Below are 25,221 nucleotides of genomic sequence, written 5' to 3'. Positions count from 1 at the left end.
TTGTATGTTCTGTTCTCTGTGTTGTATGTTCTGTTCTCTGTGTTGTATGTTCTGTGTTCCATTCTTTGTGTTTGTTCTGTTCTCTGTGTTGTATGTTCTGTGTTCCATTCTCTGTGTTGTATGTTCCGTTCTCTGTGTTGTATGTTCTGTTCTCTGTGTTGTATGTTCCATTCTCTGCGTTGTATGTTCTGTTTTCCGTTCTCTGTGTTGTATGTTCTGTGTTCTGTTCTCTGTGTTGTATGTTCCATTCTCTGCGTTGTATGTTCTGTGTTCCATTCTCTGTGTTGTATGTTCTGTGTTTCGTTCTCTGTGTTGTATGTTCTGTTCTCTGTGTTTTATGTTCTGTGTTCCGTTCTCTGTTTTGTATGTTCTGTGTTCCGTTCTCTGTTTTGTATGTTCTGTGTTTCCGTTCTCTGTGTTGTATGTTCCATTCTCTGCATTGTATGTTCTGTGTTTTATGTTCTGTTCTCTGTGTTGTATGTTCTGTGTTTCATGCTCCACATTCTATGCACACAGAACAGTTCAGGTGGAGTTCCATGCTCCAGGAGGCTCGCCTTTACCTATACTTTGATAATATGAACCCCAACACTCTTTTTCCCAGAAAGTATCCCTTTTCATGAAAACCCGCGCCCAGGTGATCCCAGTACAATGAGATTCCACACCTCCCAACATTTTGAGATGGGAACCACCTATTAACAAATGCATGTAGGCATAGGACACGCCCCTTGTCACACCCCCTTATAGGAAAATTAACAAACAAAAAAAAGGTTAATTAAATCCACCACTACTTTTTTTTAACCACTACTATTACTTTATATTGGCTTCTAAAATTTACAAATGCTGCAATTTACAAATCAGATGAAAGGTTTAGCTCTGGGGAAGACTTCTTTTTGAAAGATAAAAAGTGCATTTTATATACAACTTTATAGATCAGAGCAAAATGAGGGACAGATGAGGGCCAGTCCCTGGAAATGAGGGCCAGTCCCTGGAAATGAGGGACAGATGAGGGCCAATCCCTGCAAATGAGGGCCAGTTGGGAGCTATGAGGTTGCTTTGCTCCCATATACAGTATTAGTGACTATTATTCCCCCAGCACTTCTGACATCACAGTCGCTCTTGGCTTTTTTCCCCCTGCAGACGCCCGTAGTCCCGATGACGTTGCCCCGCGCGCTCCTGTGATTGGCTGATTTCAATAGTCGCGGGCTACTTGAACTGAGAAGTGTGTGTCCGCTGCAGCGCGCAGGAATTATCTAGCCGGACAAAGTGAGAGCGTGGCGGGCACAGGGCCGGTATTGTACTCGGTGAGCGCCGGTAAGAGCGGGACTCTCTGGTCTGCCGAGTACATCGTGCTGTGTGCTTCTCCCTCCGGGTAGTGTAAGGAGCGGGGGTCGTATATCCGAGCGCCCTCCCTAATTCCGCCTCCCAGGCCGAGATGTCGCAGTACGTGCTGCGGGATGAGAACCAGGAGAACGTCCAGCCCAGGAAGGCGCCCTTACAGCAAGCCGGGCCCCAGGGAGGCCGCACCGTGCTGGGGGTCCTGCAGGAAAATCGGGGGCTGCGGGGGGCCCAGGGACGAGGAGGAAAGCAGCACCCGGTACCGGTATGTTCAGTGCACTAGGGGGCGCGCTGGGTCCTAGCTCCGGGCGGTAATGGCTGATCGGCCTGTGTCCCCCCCATAATAATGGGGGACGTGGACCCCCCAGAGAGGACGGGGGAGGGGGGAACAGTCTGCCTGCACCGTGCTATGATCCATCAGTGGGGTTCCAGACCTGTATACATCAAGCGATCATTTCCCTCCAATACTGATCGATCACGCTTCCCTCCCTGGCACTCCCAGCTCTCATCACACCGCTGCTATGGATCCATAGACTGTCAGGGCTGAGATCACTGGGCCTTTCTGCTTGGTAGTCAGCTTTCATGGACCAAGGATCGAGCTGTGACCTTTGTCAGTGTGATCCTGTATGCTGGGAAGACATGTGTCTGCATTGTAGGGTTCTAGAGTGTCTGCAGTGCTTTTATTCTATAGTGACCACAGGGGATGGCCTTGCTCATGGGAGCTTACTATCCAAGCTTCCCCCTTGTGCCAATCTATTAACCTGCTGGGTACTCACCAGATCTATGGAAGATATTGTATTAGGCTGACACATGGGTGATCACCTTGCAGTGATCACCCCCCCCCCTTCCCAATACTATGGCACTAATAAAATCATAATACATTTCTATGGGTTTGCTTTTGTGTCTCAGCAATTTGAGATCCATCAATATGTCCAAGTAGTGAAACTGCTACAGTTGCTCTCTAGGCAAGGTTCATGTTCTTGCTGGTGTGAGTACAGCAGCCCCTTCATGACAACAGCCTGCTATACCTGCAGGGGACAGATCCCTGACCCTTGTCTAAAATGCGAATTTTTTTTTATTCGCCATCTCTCCTAATGGAGATTTTACTTCCTGGCCAAAACAAGTGAGGGGAGTTCAAAACATGACCGTGTTCTTCTAATCCCTTGCCACTGTATCAAAACTAAAATAAATGCTACTCCATCACACAAACTGCCCCCTCCCCATCATGCATTACTGCAGTGACATGTGACTTTCAAGCGAATGCGGAAACTGCATGCTGTGGTGTCTAAACAATCACTAGCTACAAACCACCATTAATGGGATTCTAACACTTATTTTTATAAATGATGTGCTTGCCTTTACTCTGCAAGGGTTTTGCACAGCATGGCCCCTATCCTCCTTTTCTGGGGTTCCCCTGTGGAGCTCCTGTTCTTAGTGTGCCCTCAGAGGCGGCACTCGTGTTGGCATGCTCTTTTGTCACTGGATTTGATTGAGAGTAGTGGGAGCCAATGGCTATCAATCCATCAATGAGACCCAAGATGGTGACTGGAGCTGCTGTGCTCATCCCCCATTGCTGGAACGATCGGATTCCGGTAGGAAGGGGGGGGGGGGTGCTGCAGCACTAAAGGTTTCACCTTAATGCATTCAAGGTAGAAAAACCCTCAGGGTTTACAACTCCTTTATTGCATAAGGGATTTAATCTCTAAGAAAATCTTGTGCATCAGCTGTAAAGTGGAGTTCCACCCAAAAAAAAAAATTGATATATATAGATCACTTCTAAATGCCTGTTGCTAGGGGTCCCTCGTAGTCTGCCTCCTTCAGTGCCTGGGCTCTTGATGTCAATTCCTGCCCCCTCCCTCTTGTCAATCATCTGGGACACGTCACAGGTCCCAGATGATTGTGTGCCGCTTGGGGAGGGGGCGAGCAGGGCTTTGATCCCCTGCATCGCTGGGACAGGCAAATGTCTGATTATTAAAAGTCAGCAGTTGCAGTATTTGTGGCGGCTGACTATATATATATATATATATATATATATATATATATAATTTTGCAGCGAACTTCTGCTGATCTGCCTTGACCCAACCCCCCCCCCCCCCTTTGATGTGATATTTGGCATCTTTGAGGGGGGGAAGCAGATGCCTGTTTTTGACAGGTACCCTGTCCCCACTTCCATTGGACCCTGATGTGGGGGGGGGTTACATTAGAAGTCCTGCTCCCTCCTCCTTCCCTCTGCTGCCTGGGTCAGTAAGGGAGGGCAGTGCGCATGCGCTGTAGGGACCCAGCTGTGAACCTGTAAGGCTTCACTGCCAGGTTCCCTTATTTGCATAGGCAGCACCTGATGGAAGCATCAGCTGCAGTGGTTGGATCGCTGGACTCCAGGACAGGTAAGAGTCCTATTTAAAGTCAGCAGCTACAACATGTGTAGTTGCTGACTTTTAATTCTTGCATGTGTGGGTGAAACTCTGCTTTAATGTTTACATATAATTCTAGACTTCAAATATATAAACTTCTTTTCAGACCTGGAAAAGTGTTTGGAATTGTGTCCTTTGCATTGTTTTGTTGTGCTGCTAGATTGAACTATTCTCTTATCTTCAGGTTCTTGCTGCACGCAATCATTTGGGCACTAACGATGAGAATTATGGCAAGCTACCAGCTGGAAAAGCGGCTCCCAAGCAGGCCACCTTTGCAATCCACATGGATGAGCCGGACTGTGCAAACTATCGGAAGCAGCCAGTTACAAAAAAGCCTGTCCAAGATGAACACCTGAAACAGCTGAATAAAGTGGTAATTTCTCTTGGGCAAAGGAAGCCTCTGGAGCCCATAGAAATCCCCGTAGTTCATACTAGCTATGGTAAGGTAAAGCTCGTCTTGGCAGCTACTGTTCTTGGTTATTACACATGAGCCAGCTGCACTAAAACACCTGCACAAACATGACCCATGTATATTGGCTTGCTATAATGCATTCTGCTTCTGTGGGTGCAGTATGCAAGTGCATGTTATCTTTAATCTTAGAACACTTCTTCTCTCAGCACTGGATGAGTCTTTGTTGATAAGGCGCCCATGGACATTGAGAAACCTCTGATCTGGCCTTTCCAGATGTCCCCTAGACTTCTTCTGGAGGATTCTGTTGGCCTGTGTTTGTGTGGGGTTCCCCCCCCCCTTAATATAAGGACACGGGTAAACAATGCAGGTAATATAAAACATACAATCCCTTAATCTACACAGTGGATGGTAGATCTAAAAAGATTGTACAAGCAGGTTGTGTATTGGCTGATTTGGCTCCTGTCACCCAGGCAATAAAACATGCACTTGTGCTTTATAACTGCAGATGGCCTAACTTGGGCTATTTGGCTCAGTACATGGCAGTGAAAGTATTAGCTTTGGTCACACAAGGTAAAATTCCCTATGTTATACTTGCGTGCTCTGTGCAATGGTTATGCATAGTGGTCCTGAACCTCCTCTCCTAGGGTGCTCCACTGGCAATCTTGGCTCCTTTGTGTGCCCCCAAAGCAAGCTAGCTGCTATGGGGGTACACAGTGCATGCTTAATCCTGAGTTGTGTGGCGATGCGCTCCAAAGACAAACAGCAGGGCTTAGCCTTGCCCCTGCTTTCTCCTCACTGCATTTGACTGACAGCAGCAGAAGCCATTGGCTCCTGTTGCCAGTGTATGTGAAGGGGGGGGGGGGAAGCTATGCACAATTCTGGACCTCCCCATCTGTTAGTCACGTATGGGGTGTGAGTTGTTTTTATAGAAAAAAGCTATACTTGCAGCTTACTATGGGGGCACCCAAGTCACAGCTCCCTGTGTCCATTCAGGCACAGAGACCCCCGGTATCGGGGGGGGGGGGGGGGGTCGGGTGGCTGCTGCTGCACAAGGCTGTTTTATTTTTCTTGATGCATTAAGATAAAAACCTGAATTTACAACCACTTTAAGGTAATATGCATTGAAGATGCTTTACTGTAACTCATGTGTGGTGTCACTAATTCTGTCTCAAAACTAACACTGCAGCCATGTTGTAGTGCACTGTGCCAAGAAGAAAATGGTGCATGTAAACTTTTCGCTGCAGTATAGTACGGACAACCCATTCAGCTGAAAGCATGCTTGTTCTATTTCCCTTCTACTGCTAGTGCTTAAAGTGTATTTAACCAAATGGCTTGGTACAGTCAGTGAACATTATTATTTTATTTTTTTTCTCCAATTGGAGCTCATCTGCCAAGAGAATATTAAAGCAGCATAGAACACCTTCTGTAGATCTGTGGTTTTGCTTGTGCTGATGCTTTTAATGCTGCATGTCGGAGATCAAAACAAACCTTGCTTTCCAAAGGTTTGGTGCATGTGTGATTATTTTTTCTATAGAAAATATAGTAGCTTTTCAGGGTGTTTTCACATGGTCTGAACACTGCTGTGTGGGTTAGCCTGGGCTAATGCATGTATTTGGGTGGAATATGGTGGTCTATTTTTGTCTGCTTTAGTGCAGTGTCTTGTACAAGTTTACTCCTTTTTGGCTAATGTACCTTAAGCACCTAAAACATGGAGCTTCTGGACCTCTCAACAATGCTGCTACATATAGACATCTGAGGCCATGTGTTTCTGATGCATATACTTTGCCAAGCAATTTTTATTCTTCACAAAAGCCCTGAAAACTGTACCTTGTTTTGAAATTGCAAACATGTTTGTCATAGCTGCTTTTATTGTCTGGACTTGTGAAAATTCCTTGTTTCATGAGCACTCACTGTTTAAGCTCTGCAGATGGCTATTCATTTGTAGGCTAATGCCACCCTTTTGCAAAACAAAATGCACCCGTATTAAAGTACACTAAAACTTTTATATTTTTGCAGATTCTCCCATGGATATGTCAATTGTGGATGAGGAAGAAAAGGTGGCCAGTAGCAACGCAGTCCAAGATTATGCAGAGGAGATTCACACTTATCTCAGGGAAATGGAGGTAAGTTTATGTTCTGACTAGCCACATGTGTGTAGGTGTTTGACACAATGCAGCATAGTGCAGTGAGGGTAACGCTAAAGCTCTACTTGACAAACTTATAGCCCGACTTTAAAATCCAAAAGGGAGCCACAGGGACAAGTACATACAACCACAAGGTGCTTTTAAATGTTAGACTAGATCAAGTTCATTGTAGGCACCTAAGGGCACTAGCAAATGCATGCTGCAGCTCCCAAAAGCCCTCTGTCATGGCTGAATCCCTGCCCATTTTGATATGTTTAAAAAAAAAAAAGCCAGTTCAGCTGAAACCAGCCACATTTCAATCCTGAGGTTGGGCTCTTAATTTACTTTTGTACAACCAGCCTACTGGATTATTTTTTATTTTTTTCCTTGATCAGTGCTGATTGTATCCTGAAAGCTCTCCCCATTGCCGCTGACCTAGACTGTCGCAATCTCCAGTTCTAAGCCTTGGTATATCAGCAACAGGAGCCCAGGTCTTGGAAATCATGCAGTGTCTTCATTGCTGTCAGGACGGACTATGGGGCTGCTGATTGGTCCGTGCTACCCATATGACAGTGCTGACGAATTAGAATGCTTCAGTATTTATAACTGATGACTTTTTATTTACTGAAGGAGCCTGGAGCTCCACCCCTAGGTGACTATGAAGTGGGGAAAAGCTGAAGAAACCAATGCTGCTGCAATGTACTTAACTTTTTTTTTTTTTTTTTTTTTTTTTTTTTTTTTTTCTTCTGTACAGATAAAATGTAAACCCAAGGCTGGTTACATGCAGAAGCAGCCTGATATAACGAATAACATGCGTGCAATCCTTGTTGATTGGCTGGTTGAAGTTGGTGAAGAGTACAAGCTGCAGAATGAGACTCTTTATTTGGCTGTGAACTACATTGACAGGTTCTTGTCATCAATGTCTGTTTTACGGGGGAAGCTTCAATTAGTTGGCACTGCTGCTATGCTTTTAGCTTCGTAAGTATTTTCATCTACCTATTGCAAAGGAACAATATATTTTTGCCTAAACCTGAGTGCTAATGGACTCGTTTCTGCCAATGCAGGAAATTTGAAGAGATCTACCCACCTGAAGTAGCAGAATTTGTTTACATTACTGATGACACTTACAACAAGAAACAAGTTCTTAAAATGGAACATTTGGTTCTTAAAGTTCTGTCTTTTGACCTTGCTGCTCCAACTATCCTACAATACCTCAACCAGTATTTTCGTCTCCATCCAGTGGCTCCTAAAATGGAAAGTTTGTGCATGGTAAGTGTTGGTGTAAATGTGCATATTTAAAACTTTTATTTTTATTTTTTTCCCCTAATGAAAAATTAACCTTTGCTGTGGTGGGCCCCTGTACTGCAAAAGTTAACTGCTAATTAAAGAGGGATTCCACCTACAGAAAAAACTTAAAAGCCAGTAGCTATAAATACTGCAGCTGCTGACTATATATACATACATACATACATACATACATACATACATACATACATACATACATACATACATACATACATACATACATACATACATACATACATACATACATACATACATACATACCCACCTGTCCCAGGGTCCAGCGATGTCAGCAGCTGAGATTGCTCGGGTCTCGGCGACTGCTGCCACCATTCTAGGTGAGGGAATCAAGAAGTGAAGCGTTGTGGCTTCACTTCCCGGTTCCTTACTGCACATGTGTGAGGCACACTGGGAATGTTCCACGCTGTCCCTGCATACAATGGAGGACTATTGGTCTTCCACTATATGTAATATTGGTATGCAAGCACTGGCCCAGTGGCTTCAGGGGACTGGTTCTTCAGCATGGGAAAAGTCTTCTGGTGTGAAATGGGCTAAATATTAAGTCTTCTACCTGTGACTAAGCAGTTGACCCTTGTACTGCAAGGTATATGTAGGTTTTCACCTGGCATGGGGCTTTAATGACAGGACTAATTGCATTGTAAATGTAGCACCAATCCCAGAGCTTGATTTGAAGCTGGAGGAATCAGATGGGGTAGGGATAAAGCTAATAACTGTTGCAGGTGTACGCTTGAATCTTGCACCCAAAATGACTCAACCCATGTTCATATTGGGCCGATCTGACATGTTAACTTGCATGCCAAATCGGCAGCTATTGTTGGTAATGGCACAGTCTTCCTGTACTACTTTTGGTGACTAAAGGTGTTTTAACTGGACATCTGTGCATAAAACAGCACAGTTCTATCAAATCGCCGCCCCCCCCCCCCCCATCCGAAGTCCGATTGTTTCTTAGAGGACCTTATCGTCCCCAGTTGTCTGCACTGGATGCTACAGGGACATTTAGGAGTAAATGTGGTTATTTTGGTTTGTAGGCTTACACCTCAGTTTATCCATATGGAGTGTGGATCTCGGCAATTAGCTTTCCTCTGCATCTACCGACGTGCTGTCTGGGTTACTCCCCTGAGGGCTGATTGTTGTGCCAGACCTTTTCATTAAAAAACAAAACATTTTGTGGCATCTTTGAGACAGATATGTTTTATAAAGGGGTATCATTGTGTAAAGTCCTTCCATGAGGACAGTGAAGTAGTTGCCTTCACTGTACCTACTAGGATGCATGTTGCTTTGGCAAATGGCAGTTGTTGCACCAGGCCAAGGAGGCAGATCCTAATTGTCAGGGGAATGGTGGTTAAACTAGAAACGGTTGCAAGGTTTGGGCAGTGGTATAAATGCAATTATATTGCTGCAAAATAGAAATGGTTTCATTGATGGGCAATAACATAACTACTTGATCTTCTAGTTACAGTTCTAGTCTGACAATGAGCCTTAGAAATGTCCCCTATAACATGCTATTGATGTGTAAAAAGTAATTCTCTCAAATTGCAACAGGTATTTGGCAAGTGTTTTCTGCACTTACAAAATGTTTCAGTAACTTTTTATTTTTGCAGTATCTGGGAGAGCTCAGCTTGATAGATTCAGACCCTTTCCTCCGATACTTACCATCTGTTGTTGCTGCATCGGCTTTCATCATTGCAAACTTTACATTAAACGATGAGACTTGGGTAAGTTTGGGGGGGGGGGGGGGTGACCACAAGGGATATAAGTGTACAGTGCACAATGCCTTTTGTACAGAGTTGATTAAAGGGATACTAAAGCTAAAAGCTTTACCTTGATGCATTCCCTTTTCTATTCCTCAGTCTCCTCCAAAATGTGTTTTAATTTAAATCCAAACTGTTAAAATCATAACTTTTTAAAGGGCAACTGTCATTTCTGCCCCACAGCAGCTCCTCCCTCTGACTTGCCGACAGTCCCATTCACTTTAATGGGATGGCTGATGCCTCAGTGAAACAAGATGAGGTACATGGCAGCAGTTGAGTGGATGCCCAGTAACGGGCACTGCCATGATGGTTCTGAAATGGCAGATGCTCTTTAAATGTAAGGACTCATTCTTGCTGGTAGTTAGAATCTTTAATATTTGCAAACAATGAAGGTTTCCTATTTAGAATATGCTATTAAGTTAGTAAAACAGTGATATCAGAACTGATTCAATCAGTTTAGTGTACATAGATTTGCAAAATGGGATAAAGGCATATTCCTGAACTTTTTTTTTTTTTTTTTTTTTTTTTTTCTTCTCCCTTATGGTTACTGTGACATTGTGTGAATGCATCAATGCAGTGCATGTGATCCCAGCTTGCATGCAGTGAATGCATTTGCCAAAAGTAAATATTTCAGAATATACAGCCTCATGCTATATAACTAAGCTCCCTTTCATGCTGAGAACGAAATTGAATCGTTATATCCCCCCCCCCCCCCCCCCCATAATATTTAAAGTGAATCCAATATTTTTCCAGACGTTTATCTTTAATCTGGAAATCTGAGCAATCTATTCCATGCACATAAAAGGCTTAAACTGTAATCTCTATGGTATAACTTTTAATCTCTCGGGGCTGGTGTGAGAACTGATGTTGGGTTGTGGGTTTTTCTTTCTTATATAATGTGACTTAAACTTTGTTTCTCCCCCCCCCCCGCACAGCCAGATTCCTTGGCCCAGTTCACAAGATACTCATTAGAAAGTCTTAAGCCTTGCATCTTGGATCTATATCGCACCTATCTTTCTGCAACAACCCACCAACAACAGGCTGTGCGTGAGAAATACAAGAATGCAAAGTGAGTAAATCTACACATTGCTGAACAAACCTAAATGGCATTTTAAGGGCTGGTTGTCAAAAGATCAACAATTGTAGGAGTCAAAACATGACTGTTCACCCACACGGGGTATAGAACATTGCATGAAATCTTGAGCAACTAAATATTTTACTAATGCAAAATGTCCACTGAATGACCAAATGGTATGGGCCAAAGGTCCACATAAATGGCCCAAGGGAGAGTCAATTTGTCACCCCCCCCCACCAATACATCTTTGCCCTATCTGACTGTAAAATTGAATGTACTGCGTGTGAAGTAAGCCTACTGTAGTTTTCACATGTTTATTCCTGTCTACAACTGGGTTAATTCAGCCTACTAATGGACATATTTTTTATTTTTCCCCCAGGTATCAAGGTGCATCAACAATTGATCCTCCAGAGTCCCTTTCTACATTTTTATAATCCTAAAAGTTGGACTTTTCTAATGTATATGGACAAAAAGCACATGATGTACAGTTATTTTTCTATTGGAGACTTTGTTTTTTTGTAACTCATTCAGGTATTGGGGATGTGCTCTGAACAGAATTATGAAGCGAAGTTTGTTTTTATGGTTTTAAATTCTGTAAATTTTATGTATGTTTTAGATATTTGCTTAGCTATGCTATTTTATAAAGCTGTTTTGTGCAGTTTGCACTAACCAAGAAGTTGACATATATTTGTTTATAAACTATATAAATCACTGTTATTGACAATAAATGTTCCATAAACGGCAAAACCAGTGTTTGATCATGTGACAGGGTCACATGAGGGATTTTGTTTTAATGAACAGGACAGCTTGCACACTTTGACCACCTAATGTGGAAGTTGGTACATAATTGCAGACAACACATGAGGTCATCAGATTGGTGTAGATGTCTTAGCGATCTACTTTGAGGAGTTGTATGTTGTAGCTTGCCATTAAACTCTATGTGGCAAGAAACTAGCCCAAGAGCTGGGCTTTCTTGGCTTAATGCTAAATTGCTGAAAATGGAGGTTGCATTTGTTCAACTGTAGAATCTAGACAAGTGGCACTCCAGTGATTTGATATGTAGCTGAGTACAGCTCTGCTGTTGGCCTGGAACTTTAAACTTTGGGACTTGTGTATACTATTGCATTTTTATTAGTGTGGCCATGCATATGCAAACAGTTTACATGTTGGTGCACTTGGTTCTGCTGTGTTGGGCTAAATGATGGCTATTACAACTTTGCTACCTCGACAAATTGTGCTTGACTGCTGCCCCAATGACTTATAAAAACTGATCGGATTTCCAGGTCTTGATCCTAGGTTAACTCCTGCTAGTTATCACTTATTTCATCTTGCAGCAACCCTACATGGTGTCCCCACCCATTGTGCACTCTTGTTTTTTTTTTTTTTTTTTATTTTTTTTTTTTTGTTAGAACCTTAGGTCAGACAAAAGAATGGGAACATTATTATTTTTTTTGTGTTTTTTTTTTTTTTTTTTTTTTTTTTTTTTTTTTTTTTTTGCTCTTTTCTAGACCAACTGAGCAGGAATCCCTTCCTGACAAGTCTTGCGTTTTTAATACAAGTTTCACAACTGCTAGAGAATGTTCCTGCTTCACTGTATGCACTTTGCAAGAGGCTTGGCATATTTTGCTTAAACATGGTTGCACCGTGGAACCGATTTCCAAGGTCAACTGGCTGTTAGAAAAACTGACACGAATTCTGATCAAAGTGTGTGTGGTGTACTTTCTTTTATTACAGAAGTAGTAAACTTTAGTGGGATGTGTCCCAGAGTTGGTAATTTATGGAGGTAAATCTGAGTTTCAGGGCATAACTTGTCAGACCCAGTCCAGCAGGTTCTACCTGTAGATTTTCTTGATTAAAGGAGACCTAGAGCTGCCACGACGCGTCAACGTAATCGACTACGTCGACGTGCGTGCTGGGCGTTGATGCAGTGCTTGGTATCTACCACTGCTGTCCCCCTCTCTTCTTCCCCCCCCCCCCGTGCCGCACCCCCCCCCCCCCCCCCCCGTCCCTAGGGGTGCAACGGATCGTCTCCGGGCACACATGACGCGCTCCGCTGCGGCGCCCATCTTTCTACACCCAGGCGTTTACAATGTGATCGCTCCGACGGAGCAATCACTTGTAAACAAACCGGCGTCATGATATGACACTGGTTTCTCTCTCCCCTCTCTGTACTGATCTGTGCAGTGGAGGGGAGAGGTCGGATGGAAGCGGCCATCTCTCCATACCCAGCCCAATGCAAGGCTCTGCCCCGCCACCAAAGGATTAATTAGCCAATCAAAAAAATAATGTATGGTGGTGGAATTTTCACAGGTTTTTGCAAATTTACGAGAACAAGAACTTAACTGGTAGATAATGCACAGGGCTTGAAAGACCCTGTTGACAAATTGGAGTTATTATGAAAGGCTTCCTTTTCTTTAGCCAGTTAAGCTATTCAGTAGCTGTTGCAGGATCAGGTTAAACAGCCTGATAGCCCTAACCAGGAGGCTCCTTTTCCTGAAAGGAAGACTGATATGCCTTGAGCGCTGTTTTGATGTTGCTTTTAAAGGATTCAATACAGCAGATTTCTCGTCTGGCTCTCTTGTCTGTACATATGCGCAGACTTTTATGACTTAAGAACTGGTCAGCTGATCTTGGACAAATATCCCAAAATATTTCTGGAGGGGAAGGGTTCTTGCCTTCCTGTGATGAAAAGCTCCAGATGTTCCTCATTTAGAAACCCAGGGACTGCTTCTTCAAATGTCTCAGCAGCAGGTTGGTTCCACTGCCAACAGGGTGCTAGGGCCAGAAAAGGCCCAGAGTCCAAAATTCTTCTAAACCCAGCACCAAGCCCTCCTTTTGAGGGGATGCCCCACTCCATTGGGTGGGGGAGAGGCTGCTGCGCTTTGCAGACATTTGGAAAAAACAATTCAGGACAAGTGGGTCCAGCGTTCCCTCGCATCCTACAAAACGTATTGCTTCAGGCACTAAATGGCTTAGGAATGATTGTAGAGGTTCCTGTATTTGACAGGGGCACAGGGTTTTACTCACCGATTTTATGTTTCAGAAACCAAATGGGGACACAGTGCCCATTTTGGACCTAAAGGTCCCCGAACAAGTATCTGGAGTGAGGTTACTACTGCGTGGACAGGCTTCAGCAACAGATGGGAGACTTTTTAGCATCCATCGAGTATAAAAGGCACATGTAAATACGTGTCATCTTTCAACCTCATCAGAGGTTCCTATGTTTTTGCAGTAGAGGAACATAATTTTCAGTTTGTGGCCCTTTGGGGCTTGCTACAGCTCCCCGGGTGTTAAAAGACCTAGTACTGGTGCTTAGAAGTGCACAAGGGATCTGGACGACCTCCTGCTCAGATCACTCAGTACAGGCTCTAGTACAGAGCATAATATACACAGTGTGTTATTTGAAAAACTTAGGCTGGATCATAAATACTGAAAAGTCAGCCTTGAGACTAGCTCAAAGTCTTAAGTATGTAGGTCTGATCCTAAACACGGTCCAAGCAAGAGTATTCTTGCCATCGGTAAGGATCAGATGAAGGACACCAGGCAACCCTCCATTTGGCTCTGTATTACAGGCAGTACATCTGGTCCTGGATGGTGGAGCTTCAGGACTGCCACACCGGGGTTCAGTCTAACAATGCCACAGCAGTGGCCTATGTAAACCACCAAGGAGGTAGCAGGAGTCGTTCAGCTCTGAAGGATGTGAACTACATACATAGCCTAGTTATATGCAGGGGTGGGCTGAGCCTGGAACACAAATACTCCTACAGTATGAGAAACAACATATTTATGCAAAAAAATAAAACATTTAAGATGCATTACAGCCTTAGTAATTCAGTTTGAATTCAGGGATGTGCTAGTTCCCAGCAGACTATACCGAACATTTCCTACACGGTTTATGGGTGATTCCGCTTTGTCGGGGCCTTAAGGATAGCACAGATGAAAACGGCATGTAAATTCTAAAAATGGAGTATTTAGTATCATGATAAAATGCATAGTGATGCAAAAAACAAATGTATTGATCTATTTGTCTTTACATGAGTTTATGTCAGAAAATGTGTGCATTTCAACGAATATTTAAATTCCTGTACTGCATTGAAGAATATTAGACATTCAGTGTGTGTGTATATATATATATATACACACATACATACATACACCCCCCCCCCCCAATGGGTGTACTGACATTCTTTACATATGGTAATTTTTAGTGTAGAAAGTCAAATGGATAGAACTAAATGTCTATGTAGCATGTAAAATGCAAAGTTTTAATGACATGCCTCTCAACTCACCAGAAAAGCCTGCAAATGCAGACCGCCGGCTCAGTGGAACTGATGAGCCCTGGGAGCTCGTGGGAATGCGTCTCACCTGATCAGACAAAAATGGAGCTGAGAGGCATGCCTTTGAAACTTAGACAATTTAGTTCTATGTAGCGTGTAAAATGCAATCTGACTCTCTACACTAAAATTACCATATGGTTAAAAAAAAAAAAGTTGGCACACCATGTGTGTGTGAGTGATATATATATATATATATATATATATATATAAAAAATACAATGCAGTACAGGAAATTACCGTATATACTCGAGTATAGGCCGACCCGAATATAAGCCGAGGCCCCCAATTTACCCCCCAAAAAAACTGGCAAACTTATTGACTCGTGTATAAGCCGAGGGTGAGACATGCCTGTCCATCCCTGTGTGTGTCCCCGTCCCTGTGTGTCCGTCCATCCCTGTGTGTGTGTGTGTGTGTGTGTCCATCCATCCATCCATCCCTGTGTGTGTGTGTGTGTCCATCCATCCATCCATCCATCCCTGTGTGTGTGTGTGTCCATCCATCCATCCCTGTGTGTGTCTCCATCCATCCCTGTGTGTGTGTGTCTCCATCCATCCATCCATCCCTGTGTGTGTCTCCATCCATCCATCCCTGTGTGTGTGTGTGTGTGTCCAGCCTACCTGTGTCCCGAGCCTCCGTCCCGTGCCTTGCCTCCTTGCCTCCGTGCCGTGCCGTGCCTTGCCTCCGTGTCGTGCCTTGCCTCCGTCCCGTCCCGTGCCGTGCCGTGCCTTGCCTCCGTCCCGTGCCTTGCCAGGATCGCCTCGGCGGCCATTCTAAAATTCAAAAGCCCCGCCTCCGCCTGTGATAGGCGGAACACTGAATTTCCCAGCAGCCTGTGTTCCGCCTATCACCGATATCGTCTCATCCTCGTACTACGGACGAGGATGAGACGATGTCCGTGATAGGCGGAACACAGGCTGCTGGGAAATTCAGTGTTCCGCCTATCACAGGCGGAGGCGGAGAAGGAGGCGCGGCTTTCAAATTGTAGTATGTCCGCCGTCTGTCTGCTCGATACGCTGATCGAGCAGTCAGACGGCGATGACTCGAGTATAAGCCGAGGGGGGGCACTTTCAGCCTCAAAAAAGAGGCTGAAAATCTCGGCTTATACTCGAGTATATACGGTAATACAAATTATAAACTCATGTAAAGGAAAAACAATACATTTGTTGTTTAACATTATTATGTATTTATAATAATCAATCCATATGGTAAACAAAATACTCTATTTTTAGAATTTACACAATGCTTTCATCCATGCTATTCTTAACCACTTCAGCCCCGAGCCCATTTTGCTGGTCAGACCACTTTTTTCAAATCAGCACTGCGTCGCTTTAACTGACAACTGCATGGTCATGCGACGTGGCTCCCAAACAAAATTGAGGTGTGTTTTTTTTTTTTTTTTTTTTTTTTTGTAACTGCGACATAATGGCGGACACATCGGACATTTTTGGGACCATTGCCATTTATACAGCAATCACTGCTATATAAATGCAGTAATTCCTGTGTAAATGACACTGGCAGTGAAGGGGTTAAGTGTTCCTAGGGGTGTGTTACTAACTGGGGGGCTGAGCTTTCATTTAGTGAACACTGATCTCTGCTCCAATCACATGGAGCAGAGATCAGCGTTGCTAGGCAGAACGGGGAAATGCTGTTTACATCGGCATTTCTCAGTTCAGCTGCCGTGTGAGACTCATGGGGGTCACGTACGCCCATTTGCCTGCCCATGCCATTCTGCCGACGTACATCAGCATGCGCTGGCCAGGAACCGGTTAAGGCCCTGACGATGCAGAATCAGCCGTGAAAAGCGTAGGCCATTTTCTGTATAATCTGCTGGGAACTAGCACATCCCTGAATTCAAACTGAATTACTAAGACTGTAATGTATCTTAAAGAAATTTTTATTATCTAAAGTTTATTTTTGTATAAATATATTGTTTGTTCTTTCTTTTTTTTTTTTTTTTTTTTTTTTCATCCTCATCAGATTCCCACTTTGTTTTTTTTTTATATTTTGAAACATCTATACATACTAGCCTGGGCAGAGGGACATGTGCAAATTATTGGCAGTCCATATCCCAAGTAGTAGTGACCCAAAAGGCAGATCGGCCCAGGGGGGGCAATGGTCCCTAAACCCAGAGGTGTTCCAGGAAATTTGCCAATGTTGGGTTTGGCCAGAGGTTGACCTACTGGCATCCAGATTCAACAAGCTACAGCAGTTTTATGTCTCGAACAAGAGATCCTCAGGCAATTTGAGCAGATGCTCTGATAGTTTCATGGAGCCAGTACTCCCTGGTTTATGCTTTCCCTCTGATCCCGCTCCTTTCACATTTCTTGCACAGGATTTGGAGAGAGGAGGTTTCCACTCATTCTGGTGGCACCAGCCTGGCCCAGAAGGCCCTGGTTTCTGAAGATTGTGAGACTGACAATAGACAGGCTATGGATGCTTCCAGGTTCCACTGATCTACTGTCTCAAGGTCCTATATTCCACCCCAATTTACAGTCTCTAAATTTGACAGCATGGCTATTGAAACCAGGGTGTTAAAGGACAGTCACATCTCGGGAACCCCAGGTGTCTACTCTAGTGAATGCTAGAAAAGCTGTCACTAGGCAGATTTATCATAAGGTCTGGAAGACTGTGCTTGGTGTGAAGCCAGAAAATGGCATCCTTGGAAGTATGTGATTGGGAGAATTCTCTCTTTTCTACAGTCAGCTTTGGAAATCAAATTGGCTCACCTCGGCTAGAAGGGTGTCGGAGTTGGCGGTCCTTTCATGCAGGGAACAGTACTTGATCCTTCACCATGACAGTCGTGTTGACTTGTTGCATCCTTTTTGGTGAATCTGGACATTATTTTGCCCCCCCCCCTTTTTTTTTTTTTTTTTTTTTATCACACCCCATTGCCAATTGGGTCTGTCAACTGGTCATTCAGGCCTACAGTCTGAAACATAAACTTCCTCCCCTTTTTAGGGTGAGAGCTCATTGTACCAGGGGTGTAGGAACCTCCTGGGCTTTTTCGCCATCCGTTATCTGTAGCTCAGATTTGTAAGGCTGCTATCTGGTCTTCAGTGCATTAGTTCACAAAATGTTATCAAGTGGATGTTCAAGCAGTTGAGGAGTCGGCTTTCGGCTGCCGTATAAGTTCTGATGGCTATTGTTTGGCAGGGTGTCTCCCTCCCCTCCAAGGCTATTGCTCTGGGACATCCCAGCAGGTAATGAATATTAGCCTGACTCTGTGTCCCATGATGTACTCAAAGAAAAGTATTTTACAGGTAAGTATGATGAAAAATATTTTTTTTTATTTTGGTAGAACTTTATTTCCTGGGTTTTATGATTCGGTTGTATTTAAATGTCCAAGGCATGTGCTGAATTTTAGCAAAATGGATACTAAGTTTTTAGTCTTGCCTCTAGAGTTGCCACCGCATCCCTTTTTAAACCCGAACATGTTTTGAATTACACAGGTTCTGAGACTAAATAAATGCAGGTAATGAGTGACTGCTGAGTGAGTTTTAATTACCACCTTAATCGGCCACAGAACTTGTGTAATGTGTTTCGGTTTAAAGGAATGAGGTGGTAACCATACTCTAAACTCCAGTCCTCAGGGGCTCCAACAGACCGTGGTTTCAGGATTTCCCTCAGATGAAACGGTTGTGGCAATTACAGGCAGGCAGTGAAACTGATCAAATACTTGTGCAAAATAACGGACAGCCTGAAAACATGACCTGTTGGCGTGCCTTAAGGACCTAAGTTGAGAAACGCTGCTCTAAACCACCATGCTTCTGAAAGTGATCCATTTTGGCTTACTTTCAGAGCCATTTGACGTGAGGTGAAGCCTTCTCTCTGCCTGGTTTTAACCCCATAACTGCTGCCACAACCCATTGCAAGCTATCGCAGAATCAACCACTGGATGTGCAGAGTGGTGAATAGCTGCAGTCACTAGAGGAAAGACAGAATTTTGAGGGTAATGGGTTTTGTTTTTTTTATTCCCCCCTCGAACAGGCAAGTTTGTTTACATGTGATTGCCAATCACAGTAGCCCTGTCCCATGTCAGGCTCTTGCACACTCCCTCCAGCTTTCTGCTTGTACCTCTGTCCAGGCTTTCATTAACAAAGCTGGAGGAGCAGCGAATGGGCTATGAGCATGCTGATCAGTGGACTTTTAATCCATGAAAACGACAAGCTGTCGGTTATGGCGGCTAAGCTCATTCATTCACAGATTCCTGTGAAGGAATTACACCAGGTCTGCAGGTTGAGCTCTGCAAAGTCATGCTGATAATGGGTCATTGGCTGCAGGAAAAGGGGGATGCTGACGGTGTAATGTGTCCTAAATGTCAACTTAGCCTTTTAACATTGCCTATTTTGCTGCAAGTATATATGATTTGAGTTTTTTTGTGCTTATTAATAAACTGGTAGTCTAGTGCTAAATTTTACTTTAGTTTTTTTTTTTGTCTTAGACACATTGGCAATTTTTGCTAGTGTGAGCATGGTAATTTGTGTTTTCGGCTACAAAATGCCTTTGGGCCAAAATTTCTGAAAGAGGATTTTCTGTTCCCAAGTGAAAACATGCAGTTTGTGAATCTAAATTGGGGAGCTCCTGGTTTAACAACTTCAGCCCTGAGCCTCTTTCTGAGATTTGGTGTTTAAAAAATTAAAAACAGTGTGGGGTTTTTTTTGCTCGAAAATTACTTAGAACCTCTGCACACACTAAATAAAAAAAGTGTATGTATTTTTTTTTTTCCTCTCTAATACCATAGAGAATAAAATGGCAGTTGTTGCAATACTCTCTGTCATACGTTATTTGCACAATGGTCTTAAAAGTGCACTTTTTTTGGGGGGAGGGGGGGGACGGGGGACAAAACTTTATGATGTCCTCGGTAACTCGCACTCCTCCGGGCCCCCCTAGATTGGGGATGAGATGTGTCCCTCGGACACATCCCATCCCAGATCCATGTAAACAACCCCTAGGGTGCGCACAGAGCGGTGATCTGGGACAAGGCTTGTCACCCTGACACAGCCCAAGCCCGATCGGTGACTGGCTGTGTCCAATCACAGTCGGTTACAGAATGTCAAACTGCGGTAACAAGATGTTACCGGGTTCTCCTCCTCACTGTGTGTGAGAAGGAGATTGCGTTAACATCTCGTTACCGCTTACCATACACACCAACCACACGGACACACCAACCATACACACCAACCAACCAACCCCCCCCCCCCCCCCCCCCATAAAGGGTACCTGAGTACCGGTCACAGTTCCTAGGAGTGCACAAGTACCTGTCAGTACCCGATCATCTGTCACCAGCCCATCAGAGCACCCAAGGACCTGCCACCAGCACTTTGATTTAAAAAAAAAAAAGAGTACCTATCTGCAGCCAATGCCTCATAGAATATAAGTTGGGGTGTTTGCTTTCCAAAATGGGGTCATTTTGTGGGAAATTCCACTGTGCTGGTGCTCAAGCACCTTCAAAAGTGTGATGGGTAGGAATGAAATGAGATTTGTAATTTATGCTCATAGAACTCCTGAAGGTACTACTTTAATGTTGGGCCTCTATGTAGCAAGGCTGTGTAAAAGAACAAAAATATTACAGCGCACACATGCAAAACTAAGGCTTCATGCACACGAGACGCTGTTAAACGCGTGTTCAGAGGCAGTTGGACACTTTTTTTCAACTGCCCCTGAACTCATTCAATGTTATCCTGTGTGTCCATGTACACAGTCTTGTTTTTTGCCGTTTTTATGCAGTTGCGTTTAACCTCGTTTTTCCAGAAGCAAAAAAATAGGTTCAGAGGCAAAAGTTTCCACGTTTCAGACGCAAAACTCCGCTACCGCGTTTTGGTTTTTAAAGGTGACCTATTTTTTTACATTAAAAATCTCAAAAATGATTCCAACTGATGAAAAACCATTAAAAAAAATATTTTAAACAATTGCAAGTGGACAATCCACAACTTGTGGCAGGTGGCAAGTGACGTGGCGAGTGGACAATCTACAACTTGTGGCGAGTGGACAATCTACAACTTGTGGCGAGTGGACAATCCACAACTTGTGGCAGGTGATGTGGCAAGTGGACAATCCACAACTTGTGGCAAGTGACAGGCTAAATACAAGTACACTGCTGCTACTCACTCTGGTCTCACAAAATTGCTGAAATAGTTAATAATACTGTTTTTTGAGCTGGGGAGGGTCTATGATGTTAGCTTAACTAAACGCTTCTAGACACAAACACGGTAAAACGCTGCTAAATTTCGGCAAAACAGGCATTTCTAAACGCCGGTTTCAGCATTTAAAAACATGTGTCCAGCAGAGTTTGCATCTGCGTCTTGTGTGCATGAAGCCTAACATTTACCTCCAGCAATGCTTTTTAAAAACACCTAGACATTTTCAAAAAACATTATCAAAAAAATATGGGGATTTGGTCACACCATATTGCTATATGGTGCTTCTCCCATCTAGAGTATAGCTCCCATGGTTCTGAGAAGCAGGATCTCCCGATCTATGAATAGTGTAGGACCCACTAATCATGGGGTACTTTGTCACAGTAAGTAGTGGGCTTAAGCACCATATAGCAATCCCCATATTTTTTTTGAAAATGTCTAGGTGTTTTTAAAAAGCCTTGCTGGAGGTAAATGTTAGTTTTGCATGTGTGCGCTGCAATATTTTTGTTCTGTTGTATGGTCCTATGGCAGCACCATATTTATGCCTTTTTTTGTTTTGTTTTTTTAGGATGTGCCCCTCAAATATCTTGTTTGTCTAAGGCTGTGTAAAAGTCTCACACGTGCTATTGCCATACTCAGGAGTAGCAAAATGTGTTTTGGGGTGTAATTTTTGCTATATACATGCTTTGAGTTAGAAATATATAAACTGACCACTTAGTGCAAAAAAAAAAAAAAAAATGTAAGTTTTAATTTTCTTTCCACATTTTGCGAAGACATGTGGGGGAAAATGTCCTTTCCCAACATTTCAGGGCCTCAAGAAATGAGAGCTACAGGTTGCATGTCCTCAGTTACAGAGGAGGTATAGAATTATTTCTCTCGCTCTAATGATTGCAGCAATAGCTTTGGCTTGAAAACAGTTTTCATATGCGGGCGCTGCTCATGTATGCGTTCGCTTCTGCATGTGAACTTGGGGGTTGTTTTAAAAAAAAAAATTGTATTTGTTTAACTTTTTACACTGTTTAAAAAAAAAAAAAAGTGTCACTTTTGTTCCATTACAAAGAATGTAAACATGCGAATCTGCTGCAGAGCCCACTTTTATTTGAAAGCAGACCTCCCGTTGAAGAGGATACCAGGGTTATGGTAGCTAGCAGCTGCCATAACAATGATATCCCTCTTCAAAGTACTGACATATAACAAAGTACCCCCCCCTTCCCATCATCATCATCATCATCATCCCACCCCAGTGTCAGCAGTTAGCCTAGGTTCATGCCTATATTTGAGATTTGCAGAAATGCACTACACATAACATGATTTCCTATAGGTGATTTCACATCTGTTTTTTTGTAAAGCGTTGGATATTTTTATTTTATTTCATAGAGGTCACCACAAAAAAACCAAGCACTATGTTTTAACGCATTTCTGCTGGTTTGTTCCCTGAACAAGCACATAAAAAAACAAAAAAAAAAGTGAAATAATGAAACCCGTCCCAGCAAACACATAAATCACAGCCTGCATAGGTCTGAGCCTAACCTTTAAATCCTAGTCCTTCCCTGACACAAAGGAATTGGTAGAGTGTGGTGCTGGCAACCCTCTCAATTTGCTGTTCCCAGAGTATGTTTAGTCCATTCTGGACAGCAAGAATTTTTTCTTTACATAATCAAAAGTATTGGGATTGCAGAGAGAAATTTTCTGTTCTTCGATTTTGAAGAAGGCAGTCATCTTCACCTTTTTAAGAATCAGATTTTATTTATTAGCAAAAGTGATCTTGAGGCAAAAACCAGCACGGAGACCACTTTTAGCTTCAAGTGGACTGTCTACCGCCATAACAACAGTATTCCATGTCAAAGAACCGATGTATAACAATGGTGGCTGGGCCATAAGTGGTTAAATAATTTATAAAAGGTTGGGTGGAGGGGTGTGCCTGTATGAGTGATTTGATAGGGAATATGAGGGATAAAATTGCCAACACAGCTAGTAATGAGGTAGAATATTGTGGCTGGAGCTTCAAAGGGCCAAAACAATGAATGCAAGTTATAAATAAACAGTCAAACCCCTATCTGCAAACACCACAAGCGTTTATCGGATAGGTGAAACAGATATAAGCCTAGACTCACACTGAGCTGTGGGAATGAACCCACGCAACTTCAGGTGAACGCAAACAATTTTGGTGATGACGTCACAGACATCTGTGCAGGTTTCTGCACAGATGTCAATGAAAATCGTACCCTGAAATCACAAAAAGTAGTACAAAAACTAACTTTAAAAAAATAAGTGGAACACAGCATAGGTGCACCGATTAGGATGGTGCCATTGCTGCCGATTTGACATGTCAAAACGCACCAATGTGAACTAGGGATAAATCCCTTAATGGGTAAGAGTGTGGCCAATTAGGGCTGAAGCTGCTACCACCCACACCTACCAATAGCACGTTACTAGTACAAATAAAGGCAGCGTTACATAGCAAACATATTCCAATTATGCCGTCATAAAAAGTATGTACACATATAAAAGTCCAAAATCTGCTGCATATGTATGCCAAATTACAATACATGCAGTGAGAAAGTCTAACGTGTTTTAATTGTGGCACTGAGTTGATAAACTGTCACTAACACCTCCACATGTGAAAATATAGGGGGATGGACAGATCCCTCTTTGAATAAAAAAACTTACCAGACAACACTGGATAATAAGCATCAACACCAACTTTTTTTACTTGGATAGTCTCTGGATGAATTACATGCTAATGGGCTCATTCCAAAATAAAAGAAAGGAAGAAAAACAAAACCTCCATAGCGCAATTCCATTTAAAAAGATTTATTGCATATCAAAACTTCCCCCCTTTTAGGATTTACACAAAATACATTTTACAGAATCATATTGTTAATGCAATAAACCATATGTAGAAGAACCTAGCAGTGTCTCCTACCACACGTTGCTCAGCTTTCTGGTGATAGCAGTAGCAGGGTCTCCAAACGGCATGCTGACGTCCCCATCAGTCGTTGTATGACTCCACCCTGGCGTTTTGTCATCCACAGCTTCATCTGAAAATTGGAGATAAAACCCCATTCCTGTTTTGAGCTACCCAGACGTTCTTTGTCTCTCAAGCAGGATTCACATGGGGCTTCTCCTAACTCATGAACAATTTTATCCAATTGTTGTTCATTGTATCCTTTTTGCACGAATCTGTCCTTAATTTTAGATTGTGTGAAAAATTATTTTCTGTAGTACAGTTTCTTCTCACTTGCATTATCTGGCCTTTAGGAATGGTTTTTTTTTTGTTTTAGCAAGTGGGAGTGATAGCCTTTCCCTTGTTACAGATATGGGCCGCTCAAGCTCCCCTATGCTGACATATACGTTATCCCTGCTGGGTTAGGGATTCTCCAGGTAGTGGTTGTAAGCTATACAACAGGAAGGGTTAACAGCTCTTATTGGGCCAGTGTATAAGAATGGTGCATCGTGTCGACACCCTCAGATGATGACAAAACGCTTGTTGCCACAAATGTAAACACACACATACCATTCATATGTGCATAGGTAAACAGCAATTGTGCCGGAAATATTTCTAGCAGCAGAGCTCCTGTGTAACCCTAAAATGGCAACTTATAAAAGTTAGCTTTTGAAGTGTGGCATATGGGGAGCATTAGGTACTGAAGTTTGGCATATGGGGAGCGTTAGGTACTGAAGTTTGGCACTAATGCACAGGGGAATGCAATTTAAAGGAGAACTCTGGGCAAAAACTTTACCCATGTTCTTGTTGCCGTTCTCCTACTTTAACCAACTATGCCATCCTTCTTCTCCTAAGCTCAGTAGTTCCTCTGTAATAGCCTGATAATTTTGCTTTAAACTAGGGCTGCAACTAACGATTATTTTCATAATCGATTAGTTGGCCAATTATTGTTTCGATTAATCGGTTAATAACCTTAAAAAAAAAATGTGGTGTATAATCCAGTTAATGTGTAAAGTAAAAAAAAAAAAAAAGGCAATTTATTCTTAAATATCTTTATACAGTGGTAAATATAAATAACCAACTATATGGTTAAAGAGCAAAATCTTTAATCCACTCTGAGAATAACAGACAGAAGAGATAAACTGTATATACTATTAGGAGATATACTACTAAAGGGTGAATTTGGTAAATCTCAGACTCAGATCAATTTATTTTTTATTTTTTTTTTGTTTAAAAAAACTTTTTATTTTTTTTTTTGAAGGAAGACAACATAATTTTTATGATTGTTTGATTTTCTAAGTTAGTGGGGTAAAATGGATGTTTATTTTCAACCAGTGACAGGAAAATTTGGAAAACTTCTAGGTCAAAAG

The 25,221-nt window shown here is 42.9% G+C and overlaps 1 protein-coding gene across 1 annotated transcript; it reads left to right on the top strand.

Moving 5' to 3' along the window:
- Positions 1-1,186: 1,186 nt before the first annotated feature.
- CCNA2 (cyclin A2) lies at positions 1,187-11,177 on the top strand. The gene is made up of 8 exons (XM_077476837.1): positions 1,187-1,600; positions 3,931-4,186; positions 6,175-6,281; positions 7,036-7,259; positions 7,346-7,550; positions 9,206-9,319; positions 10,291-10,424; positions 10,810-11,177. Exons 1-8 carry the CDS (start codon positions 1,433-1,435, stop codon positions 10,862-10,864), a joined length of 1,263 nt encoding a protein of 420 aa, XP_077332963.1. The 5' UTR covers positions 1,187-1,432; the 3' UTR covers positions 10,865-11,177.
- The last annotated feature ends 14,044 nt before the right edge of the window (positions 11,178-25,221 follow it).

The sequence above is a fragment of the Lithobates pipiens genome, unplaced genomic scaffold (assembly GCF_037356315.1).
Source record: "Lithobates pipiens isolate NorthernLeopardFrog02 unplaced genomic scaffold, aLitPip1_a1.2 Scaffold_13, whole genome shotgun sequence".
In the NCBI taxonomy this organism is placed as follows: Eukaryota; Metazoa; Chordata; class Amphibia; order Anura; family Ranidae; genus Lithobates; species Lithobates pipiens.
The sequence above is the reverse complement of the archived record's forward strand: the minus strand, read 5'-3'. Positions and strand labels throughout refer to the sequence as shown.

Bases quoted from the DNA above. Each gene is read 5' to 3' on its own strand.
- CCNA2 (XM_077476837.1), top strand. From the start codon at position 1,433: ATGTCGCAGTACGTGCTGCGGGATGAGAACCAGGAGAACGTCCAGCCC. The intron at 1,601-3,930 runs GTATGTTCAGTG...TCTTATCTTCAG, and splicing joins GAAAGCAGCACCCGGTACCG to GTTCTTGCTGCACGCAATCA. The intron at 6,282-7,035 runs GTAAGTTTATGT...TCTTCTGTACAG, and splicing joins CTTATCTCAGGGAAATGGAG to ATAAAATGTAAACCCAAGGC.